The following is a 12,023-nucleotide window of genomic DNA, read 5'->3' on the forward strand; positions in this document are numbered from 1 at the left end:
CGTTAGAAGCGCTTTGATGGATCTTCCCAAGGTCCGTAGGTGCTTCCTCCAGTGGACATAATGTAACGGGGTGCGAGTGTGCGCCAGGTGAGCCATAACTCTCTCCCCTTACGCCCATTCCATGAACCTTGAAAGCTGCCCATTTCAGCCCTACGGGGGGACAGGGGGGGACGACGTAGAGCAGTGCATTACGAAACCAATCCGATTAATCAACGTATAGTCTGCGTCGTCGGGAACGTAGCGGAGGCCAAAGAAAGGGAGCGGGGGTTGTGACTGAGCTTTTAATAGCGTGTTACCGGTTTCACTTTAATAGCCGCGTTAGCTTTAATAGTCCTTTCATGCCGTGTTCAAAGTGGAAGTGATAATGAAACAGTGAGTGCGATTGGAGTCATTGTCCAAGTGATAACGCTGGCGATGTTTCAGATTCAAAGGGGGTGTATTGTTAGCACTGTTGCCAGTCCGCGCGATGCATGCAACATGCAAATGAACACTGTGGTTTATGCCTTATTAAATGAACGGTTGAAATTTAATAGAATTGTTTAATTTGACACCCTTTATGTCGCAGTAATATTATGTGTGTGAGCGTTATGCGCTATCTGATAACATTCCTGTTTAGTGTTGTTACTGCTGCCATAGGCTGTCTGTTTTACAAACACTGTAAAATATCCCACCCATTTTAACCTTGCTACCATTCAAAAGAAAGAAAAACATTGTTTACTTATTCCTTCATTCTTGGATGTGAAGCTATTGAATTCCGTTTCCTCGCCTCACTCGAATGGATTTCCCCTTATAAACACAGCAGAGGTGAATTACGGCTAAACATATTGACCTGTCTGCTTCTTTCGCTTGGACTCGCCCTCGTTTAAGTAACTGTTACTAGGTAACGGCTGTATCTGCTTGTGAGCCACTACCATACACAAAGCAAGCGAACAGACACACAGCAGGGAGATCGCTATGAAGGTTAAGTGTACACACACAGGAAGACATTCAATGACCCAAAAATATTATAACAAAATCAGTTATCAATTCTATTGGTCTTTTGGTTGGAAACTAACAACATGAACATTGAATTGATGTCATTTGTCCTCCACAAAAACCTTTGACTTCGCACTGAGAAGATAAAAAATCACATAGTTCTAAACTGTAAATACTACCTCTTCTAGCACTTTGCAACAAGCACAAGTATAAGGTTAGCCTATGAGGTCAAATTATGAATTATTAACTGCAAGGTAATAGAATGCAAATGGTGTTATGCAGAAGATGCGGATGAGCAGTTAATTTATCCATTTATTAATTCATGTTAGACAAGGGTGGCAGTTGATATTACAGATTATGTTAAGAATGCTAATCGCTGGTGACGTCATTTTATGTTGACTTAAAAATTAAAACAGTTTCCTTTGTGTATCCGGGATTCTTAATTATCTAGCTGTCTACCTATGATATCTATCTAACAGTCTGTCTTTTTTTCTGTGTGTATCGTATGTCAGTCTGTCTGTCCATCAAGAGAGATCTAGAGATCTAGATGAATGATTGGCACCCCACTCACTCAATCACTCTCTAGTAACGTTTATTCAGAAATTCAATTCTGAGGACTAACAACGTTTGGACTAAAACCCAGGCGTTGTGAGCTGTTGATTGTTGAATTGTTGCTTCTGTGCACATCTTTGACAAGCCTGAGTAGTTTTAGGAGGACTCCGCAAGGACTATGGGACGTAATGAAAATGTAAATGCATGCAAAAATGTTTTTGCTGCAGTTCAGCCCTTGCCTTAATACTTACTTATTCAATCCCCCAATATTTTTTTCATAACATGAGATTGTTTGTGTTGGGAATTATTTTTCAACTTTCAAAGAACTGTGTTGCCAAAGTTAATGAAAATCGCTGTTAGTGGTGTTATTATAAAGTTGTCAATGCATGATTTTTGTGACACAGCTTCTATTGAATTTTTTGTATCGTAAGAAACATCTCTATCAGTGTATTTCCCTTCAGATCGTAGTATTTGGCCTTCTTAAAATTGTGTCACAACAATTTGCTTCTGTTAATCGTGTTCTATTTTATTCCATATAGTATCGGTAAAGGTGTTGTACGATTTGACTGGAACATCGTACATCATATTCTAGCTGGAAGCACTTTGGAGCCTGGGATGTCTAAGACTCCTACAAGGCTGTGTCACCGCATATTGGTTCAACTCTCGGTTCAAGTGCTTCTGACAAATGACACAGATTTCCTTCACTGTGCATTTTCCTATTTGGAGTCCTTCTGCCACAAACTGTTATAATGGGGTTGTTATTCATTTTTAGCAATCGAGTGTGTCATCTATATTAAATGTAGAGACTGTGGGGCTGTGGTGGCTGAACTGGCAGACCCTCACTCCCCAGGCGCTGCTCTCAATCGCTTTATCTAAATATTAACTGGCATTCCTGGTGAGCCCAGGGCCTGAGATGACTGCAGTGATGGGGAGCTCAAGATTCAACCATTGTTGTAAAATTTAAACAAAAGCCATATTGTAAGACAAATATTGTATTTCTTAATGTTTTTCTTATATATTATTATATATATTCAACATGGTACACCATCTTTATGTTTGGGTGTATAGCTAACTTCAGCAGACGTTGTGTTGGAAATACTTACAAATGGGGTTACTTGCTCAAGGATGCCTACAGGTAGACTGTGTACCTTAAAGGTGTGAACCATCAACCCTTGAGTTTAGGCTTGGATGCAAAATGTAGGCTTGGTTAGATTTAGCTATTGCACAATACATGGTTAAGTTGTCTATTTCTGTTGACTATTGACTACTACGACAGAATTAAGGGTCATAAAACAGGCTTTTGCGTGTAGTAAATTAGTTTAAAAGCAAATGCACTCCATGAACAGTGTATTTTGTTTTTGATTTTTGCCTGACACAAACATATCAAGGACCAAGTGCACTTAAACTATGATTTTATTCAACCTCCAGTTCCACTGCCAAGCCGTCAACAATCAAACTGCCTAAACGTGTGTAACAAAGGGTTAGGGTCTGGCATTGGTAAGCACCGGAAGAGTCAATAATAAATGCACTCCGGTTAGTTAATGACCATCCGCTTGTATTTACAATTGTATACTTTGCACAGAGCCCGCATTGGCAGTGACTTTCCTTTCTAAATACTGCTAAACGCCAGGGTTTTGACTGAATACATTGCTCTCCAAAATTAGACATAAACGTAGACCCACACAGGTGGAGCTGGCAACACACACACACAGCAGTGGCCTCAGTGCTGATTTGAACAGAGTGAACCCGTTTCCAACCCATTTCAAATAGGGCTTTTTCAGGCCTTTTAAAGGAGTGATTGAAGTGCTTGCTCGATTGAACTATCCGGTGTGTGCGACGTCGCTGCCGGGGTTTGAACCACCAACCCCCACGGGAAGAATAGGTTGAATAGTCAAAACGGAAACGTGGCCGTGGAAAAGGGGAGAGAAACCCTACCAGACACAGCGCGAAAACTTGGAACACAATGTCACTCAAACAGATGGGGACGCCCCCCCGCGCAATATTGAGATGAGATGGGATGAGCAGGACACAGAGGATGAAGAGAGAGAGAGAGAGACATGCTGATTTACTGCAGCAAAATATGACAATCTATTGCTCTCTATCTATTGCTGTCTGTCTTCTGATGGACAAGTGACCAAGCAGGAGGTTTGAAGAATAAATGCATAGATTATGTTAACCTGTTCTATATTAAATTGTGCTTTTGCCCCGAGGAATCAGAAAACATAATCCATGTTCATGGGCTTGAAATTGCCATTCTGGAATTACCTTTTGGGAGTCTCTTATTAAATCCGAATTACGAATGCGGAGAAACACACTATTGCGCTCACAGACTAAAATTATGATTTGGAGAATCAAGTCACCTTTGTCTGCCCAAAAATCAATCAATGACATTTTAAGCTCAATGTAGGTATCATTTTGTGCACCATTGTGCATTTCATACTTTTATTATAACTAAGGGGCTTACGTGATTGGCTGCCACAATTTTACAGCAACAGGGGTCATTTACAGCAACAGGGGTCATTTACAACACTGTAAATGGACTGCTAGCTCTTGTGTAACTAGTGTTCATTCAAAGCACCCCACATTCACCCGTTCATACTCACAACCATGTGTGTGTGGATGTATGCAAGACAACAGCTAGCCAGCTGGTAGGTGATGGTTAGGGTTTAGTGTCTTGCTCAGGGACACCTCAACACTGGTTTAGGTGGAACTGGGGATCTGCCAGATGACCTTCTCTACCTAGTGTCGGCCCAAACATTACTAACAATATAACGTTAACAGTTGAGATTACACCTACACTAATCTTGGATCCAGCAGTTTTACCATGCTACAACAGAACTTCTGGAGAGAGATGGCACAGAAACTGGGCCGTAAACCAATAACTGAAAGGGGCAGAGTTTTCGGTTTTGTGACAGACATATTCTAGGAAGTACAAACTTTAAGAGGATTAAGCTTTGAGAAGGCGATTTCTACAGACCCCCTGAACGGTGTTGATTGAAAACCTTTACAGACACTTGTCTAAGAATTGTTGGTGTCCGGACAGGATGTCTAAGCTTGCCTTGTCACCGGGAAAAATTGCACTAAAGCTGGCCCGAGTGTGTGTTCGCTGCTACACGCCTGTGGCGATTTCCTGTTCGTGATAGCCCCGCCTCTCGCAACATCATTAGTCGAAACAAAGATGAAGCAACAGAAACGCCCTGGTCACCCAGTGTTCAGCTCATCTGCCATCAGATTTATATATCTAATCCAAAATCTGATCCGTGAGACAACACCGACACATGAATGCACTGTACAAATACCACTATTTACACTCTTCTGCTTAATTCCCTGGGCTGCAGGAGAGTGTAGCTGTCACGAAGGCTATTCCCCTGATCCAGACCATAATCATCTCTGTCTCCGTAGTGACTGGGGGCGCAACGAAGGGTAAGTCACATCTTCCTCATCGCTCTACACGAGAAAAAAGCTGCTGCCACTAAAAATAGTTTAAAAAACAGGGACAACGTCGGAGAAGAAGCGACTAGTGGGAATGGGATGAAGTGAGAAGAGAGGAAAGAGTGTCCGCTCCCTTCCATCTTTTAAAACAAATTAAATCGGTGGTTGGTTTTGGGGAAAAAGAGCTTTATTCGGCAGGCAAAGTTCCCCGAGGCTTGACTGCTGATGAGGGAATTAATTAATGAATAAATAAATAAATCATGTTTTCAGTGTAGTGTATAGAAAGAATGTGTGTCATATTGGTGGGAAGGAGAAGGTGGCCGGTGTTGTGTGGTGGAGTGTCAGTGTAGTGTTGTCCTCAGGGTTGCTCTGGGAAAGGAGACAGAGGCATGATAACCTTTATGTGTTGACGACTTTATGGGCAGAGCCAATATGGTTCTGGGCGTTAAAGTGTTAGCAGATTGTCTGGTGCACCTTCTGATTTTAATGAGCTGGAGGTGCTTCTCTCTCCTCCTAACCAATCATGGATCAAATCCCCACTCGTCGCCGCTTTACAATGCAGATAAGCAATTGTTATCCATTCCACGGACGTACTCTCAGCAAGTGACCTTGCTTCTGAAGTTATCTTTCAAATGAATGCTTAAAAAATTTAGTTTATATTCTTGTACCGCGGTTGTAAATTACTCAAAGCGTACACTTTTATGTTCAGACATGTTTGTGACCTCCATTATCGAGAAGGTCACATTTTATTTCTTCCTGAGCAGAGTCCATTCTTCCATATTAATTATTTTGAAGATACATTTTATGTATATATTTGATTATATGTACTGTTTTTGCAGTCAAAGCTATCTACATTATTTTTTCGGAAAATAATGATATTGTGTGCCTTTTGTATTTTGTGTATATTTTATATTTAAACTTCATAAACAATGTATAAAACGTGATGTACTACGTTGTGTTTCTCTCTGGCAGGCCGTGGCCGTACACTAACCTGGAGAAAGGCTATGACCTAGTTACAGGAGAACAGGCCCCAGAGAAGATATTCAGGTGAGACAAACCATGAATGTTGGAGGCCACGTGGTCTGTGTAAGTGTGTGTGTTTGCGCATGCCTGCACATGTGTGTGTGCATATGCGCGTGTGTGTGTGTGTGCGTATGTGAGTGCGTAGTGTGTGTGCTGTGTGTGTGTGTGTGTGTGTGTGTGTGTGTGTGTGTGTGTGTGTGTGTGTGTGTGTGTGTGTGTGTGTGTGTGTGTGTATGTAAGCTTGTCTGTCTGCCTGAGGTAGAGGACACGAGGGACACAGGCCGTTTCCAAAGGCATACAGATGGACTGCCCGCAGGCAAATATAGACATGCTCCTCGAAGCGCACACACACACACACACACACACACACACACACACACACACACACACACACACACACACACACACACACACACACACACACACACACACACACACACACACACACACACACACACACACACACACACACAGAGACACACAGATGTGCTATGCAGAGCTGCAAAGGGCCATAAAGCAGGGGTTGGGTGTGGGGATCCAGCCTGTGGGTTTGGGAACAGCCTGAGGGTCTGTCCTAGATTGAGCTTGTTCAAATGGCCCTGCTGCCACTTAAGATGACCCCTTTCTTGAAGCCGGCACGGGGTTATTATTTTTGACAGGTTTTAAGACGGGTATCCAAGGGAACCTTTTTTGTTATGCGTGTGGTTTCCCATGAGACGGTCAAATGGTTGATTTTTCTTCAAAGGGTGCCCCAGAATCAATTAATCAAATTGTTGAGTATTGTAGGGGCATTTTGTTTTGTTTTAATTTGAAAAAAATGGATTCCAAGGTTATTTTGATTACGAGGTGACATGTACCTGCACCTAAATGACGATAACCTTACGTTACTGAGCTGTTTGTTCATTTCCTTGTTCGTCCTTCCTTCCTCTCTGACACCCTTCATTCACGCATTCATTCGGTGCAAAGTTCACTTTCTCACTTTTAAACCTGTTCCTCCCTGCCTCCCTTCCCGCCTCCCTTATTTCCTCCTTTCGTTCTGTCCTTCATTCGCCGATCAAGTTGTTGTAAAGTAAACTTCCTCATTTATTCACTGAAGACCAGGTCACTGCCCATTGGCTCCTCAAAACCTTTAAAACCTCCATGACCGACCGCCCGCAATAGATCTCAACCGCCCACACGGCGCCATTAATAGTCAGCTAGCAGTTGCTTAGCAGTTATTTGTAATCAAACCATAAGCGTTATTTTTAATTAGTTCCAACTTCAGGCTCAAAATAGCAGCACGTGTTGCTAGGAAAGTGAAAAATCAAGAAGTACTTACATTTTTTTCATTATATTTCTCATGAGTTGTCAAGGCGTAGACTTATACAGTTTATTCTACAAAGCAACATGCTAGTATCCAAAAATGTCTAGAATAGGCTGGTTAAGTTGTGCTACAAAAGTTGTTTTATATCTTGTTTACTAGTTGTTTCTTATTTTATACAGAGCATGTCTTTTTTTTTCCTTGATTAAGTCATTGGATATTGGATAACGATAAGTTGTTGTGTTGTGTTGTATGTTGGAACTACTACTAATCGGACCTACTGCTGCTACTACACCATCAACACAACAACCCCTAATAACTATATGTTCATTATGCCTTAGCCCCTTCTGTGACCAGTACCTTGACACAACCACAAAGCAGAATATTATCTTAGGAAATATATGCATTTCAGGGTTATTATTAGGTGAGTGCTGCAGGCAGCACTCATTTATTGTTATTCTTAGGCTTTATTCCTTCTTTTTTTCTTTCTGATGCTCTACACTTTTTGGGACCTAACTACAATTGTTAATCTAGAGACTCTATTCCACTTTTAAAATGTTCAGATTTGCTTAGAATCGTGCGATACCATTCAAATTCTTTAAAGATTTTAAACTTTTTAAAATATTATTTTCATAATGGGAGTTAGTTCTATGACACTTCAATTACTTCAGACTTCACAATTTGGTCAAACATTTAACAAATCAACCCCTGTTATCTGCAGGAAATGCATTTTCTAGTTTGTTTTGGTCTAGACATCCACAGGCCATTGACCTTATTCACCTGGCAGCCATCTTGGTTGTAAACGCTAGCAGGACGATGGAACTGAATGCAGTAATCCAGATTAAATTCTGTCCTCCTGCTAGTGTTGAGAACCAAGTTGGAATCAAAACGGAATTGAGATAGGTATTTGGCAAGGAAGGAAGGAGATGAATTGCAAAGTCAGACCACCGCATGTCCGACGTGTGTTCCTATTTTTGGAAGGAAATGTGCCACCCCTTCCCCCCCCTCCTCCTCCTCCTCCTCCTTCCTCTCGTTTGAGTCTGCTGTGTCAGTAGTATCGGAGACGGTTGTTGGGGTATTTAGTTCATTTGTTGGACACATAAGATAAAAGGTGATGCCAAACAACATCCTGCATCCTCTTTGAGGATTACACAACGGAGGCATGGATTTGTTGCCGTTTGTCATGCCACGTATGGCAGATGCAGAATCCAGTGTAAAACATAGTTTAATACATATTCACTGTAAAACACCCAACAACAATAAAAAATACGCCTGCCCTCTATGTTTGGTCAAGTTACCAGTTACTTATCTTCATCTGGTCAAACAAGGTTCAGACAATTCTTACACACTGAGAAACCTTCACCAAACCTGGGGTGTATAGTTTCATAGGGTTAATCTTATTATTTTCAATTATATTCCCATGGTTACAGTTTGCTTTAAATGGGAACTGCTAATGTTAGCTCATGGTGACATGAATAAACCATCAATGCTGAAAAGGATACAGATTAGGTCATAGGTCATAACGCTCAGCACATATATTGTGTTTTGTCGACTGATTGTAAGCTAATGCATTCACTGGCATCAATAAAAACAGAAGAAAAAAGCAGGAACCCTAAAAACGTATATTTTGTAGAGTGATGTTTTACTATTTTGTGCCAAAGCACATGTATAGTCCCAAAAAGGATTGCCTGAAAAAGTTGTTTTATATCTTGTTTACTAGTTGTTTCTTATTTTATACAGAGCATGTCTTTTTTATTGCTTTGCATGTTGTTGAATCAACAACAACAGAACCAACAGAAAAAATATGCAAACCATCAAGGTTATAAGCAATGTTACTTTTAAAAGCAACCTGTTTCTCAATGCCACTTAGTTTGACTGGAGAAAGTCAGTCATTATGAGCCTTTTTTGCTTTGTTTATAAGTACTTTCACATTTCAAGCTTTTGTTTATAGGGATGTGCATATATTTCAAGACGAAGAACGCAATCAACACAATCCACAGATTTTCTCCTTGGAGAGCCCTTTACTGTGTCAATTGTGTCTGTTATCCAGAAAACTATTTATTCCGCAGCATATTATGCAGCATAAGCCCTTCCTCGTATATTGGCCTACTTATTGTTGAGCTTACTACAATTGACGGGATAGAGTTGTGGCTACAGTGTTTACGACTCAAAATAATCAAAATAATCAAAAGCCACTCGGTTTCGATCTCCAATGGCCCCCGTCTAGCCTGTAGGCACCTTTGAGCAAGATGCGCTAGCTCCTAGCTGCTCCTTAAATTACAAATATCTTAAAAAAAACATGCGTCTTTGTTAGAGATTTGTCTACTAAGTGAATGCGTAGTCAATAAAAACAGTGCTAACTAGATGGATGGAAAACGGTCACCTAGATACAAGTCGCCACCGCAAACGACAGAAAGAGTCACCGTAATACGTGGTCATAAGCAGGGCTGGGTTTTAAATAGATGGAACAAACGTAATCCGTCTCCTGGACAGAGCAGTGCAAAGGCTATTCCCCTGCAGGTAGCCCTGGCCAGATCATTACCCTGACCTTTACCACACCGCACCCTTGGGGAAGCTGTCAGGTGCATCCACCTACGGAACGCACTTCAAATGTCCTGTGACTGGATGCCAGGAAAACCAATAATGAGGATTTGACAAATGTTTTGGTCTGCAGTCGGCGTGGCGCCGTGGTGTTTATTGTTGTGGCAGCGCTTCACACTCGACGACAATCAGCAGGACTAATCAACGTCGTTCAAAATGGACTATTTTTAGACCACAGGAACATACATGATATGGCTGTAGTGAGTGCGATAAATGGAGCCCCGCTTTTGACCTACATGCAACTTTAGAAAGAAAATCGAAAACAGTCTAATCAACGATACGATCTCGTGTGATATGTATCAAATATGGATCAAACCAGTGTGACGCTAGAACACTGTTTGTGTCTAATCATATGTCATATATCAAACAAAATGCAGCTATATACATTTGATTCCTATTTACTATTTTGGTATTTTTCCTACATGGCGGTCATCAGGTAGGCTGCTGATACTGAACACAGCACCTTTGGGGGTTCGGGGGGATCTGCGCACCACATCAACTAACCCTGCACCCTGATGTCTTGCAACGTTTGAATAAGAAGGACATTGCGAGTACCATATATGTGTAGTATGTATCAAAACATGTATACACTGAGTTGCAATCCTTATGAATTCTAGTTTACATTAAAATGCATCTCATGTGCAATCCGCTTTCGGCGAATCGTTTATTTCCTCGCAGGGTATCTATTCATGAACATCATTAGGCATGTGACCTAGTCAAAATTATGAAAATAATGCAAAGTGGGCAGCCTTGAGTCCCGCAAATGCACTCCATGGTCGTGTTCACTATAAGAAACTCTTAAGCCGAGTCAAGTTTATTCATAAAGTGCCCTGCAAACAAAAAGTTATTTCAGAGGGCTTTACACTGCAGGAGTGTCAAGCGATGACGGGAATTTTTATATAAATATATATATATACATATATATATATATATATATATATATATATATACTGGAACAGTATATTATAAAAAAGGTCAAGAGAAACGAAGTCTTGTCTCCAGAAAAATTAACAGACGCATACTTGCTAAACAAAACGTGTCTCGTAATATAAAATACACCCCTTTCTCCGAACTGTGTGAATCAGTGAACAGCATGTGGCTTAACTGGGCTTAGAATGTGACAAGTTAAGCGAAGTTTAGCCACATTGCTGATCCGCTATTAGCAAGTTAGTTAAGCTATTTGTTTGAACTCTTTTACTCAGATTTTCTGCAAACTATTTGACATTTTTTAAATGGTTTGTATGTTTACTCTGCTCACTCTGTTAAAGTATTTTCTCTTGAATACAGCTATTCAACCATTCTATGCGGTTAGGGTTAGGGTCAGGCTTTTTTAAACTCCTTGAAGGATACAATATGATAACAACTGGAATTGAATATTGCAGGGAGAGTAAATGTTTGGCAGAAGAAGAATGTTCAAGGCAATGCCTATTTAATGTCGTATTATATAGATACTATATAGATAGTTAATGAAGTTCCATACTACTCACACAGCTAGATAGAAAAAACTCTTGTACTTATTTTCGTGGTCATCAACATGCATTCTTCTTCATCATCATCATCATCATCATCATAATTGCATAGATTTAGTAAAATATAATCGATTCCAAGCATCCCATTGGCTGTTCCCTGTGTGTCCAGGGAGTTAACACAAAGCATCCCATTGGCTGTTCCCTGTGTGTCCATGGAGTTATAACACTGAGCTTCCTATTGGCTGTTCCCTGTGCGTTCCAGGGTGTTAACAAAGAGCTTCTCATTGGCTGTTCCCTGTGCGTTCCATGGGGTTAACACAGGCCTCCCATTGGCTGTGCACTCCATGGGGTTAGCGCGGAGCAGGAAGTAAAAGCGACGGGATGTCACTGCGTTGTTTACGACAGAGCAGGGCCATCGATCGGGCCCTTGATTTATCCTGATCTTGTGCGGAGCCCGGGGGGTCAGGGCCGGTGGCGTGCCGCCAAGTGTCTCTGAGTGCCCCCTCCCTCCCCCCTTATAAAGACTCCATAAAAAAACGCCTGCGACAAAGAGCTCATAAAAGTAACACAAAATAAAATGAAAAGAGGGGCTTTAAACATAATCATGCATGGCTTATCGCGAGCGCCGGGGGCTAAACGCGGAGGCCAAGCCTTGCGGGCGCGCTAGGCGG

General features: G+C 41.3%; 1 protein-coding gene across 2 annotated transcripts in view; it reads left to right on the forward strand.

Moving 5' to 3' along the window:
• The window catches only part of LOC130372422 (astrotactin-2-like), a 270,954-nt gene that overhangs the window by 135,021 nt on the left and 123,910 nt on the right, over positions 1-12,023 (forward strand). For both annotated transcript variants that reach the window (XM_056578419.1, XM_056578420.1), the window contains 2 exons: positions 4,866-4,950; positions 5,932-6,006. In XM_056578419.1, coding sequence (XP_056434394.1) covers positions 4,866-4,950; positions 5,932-6,006 — 160 coding nt within the window. The remainder of the gene's footprint in view (positions 1-4,865; positions 4,951-5,931; positions 6,007-12,023) is intronic.

Source organism: Gadus chalcogrammus, chromosome 19, assembly GCF_026213295.1.
Source record: "Gadus chalcogrammus isolate NIFS_2021 chromosome 19, NIFS_Gcha_1.0, whole genome shotgun sequence".
NCBI lineage: Eukaryota > Metazoa > Chordata > Actinopteri > Gadiformes > Gadidae > Gadus > Gadus chalcogrammus.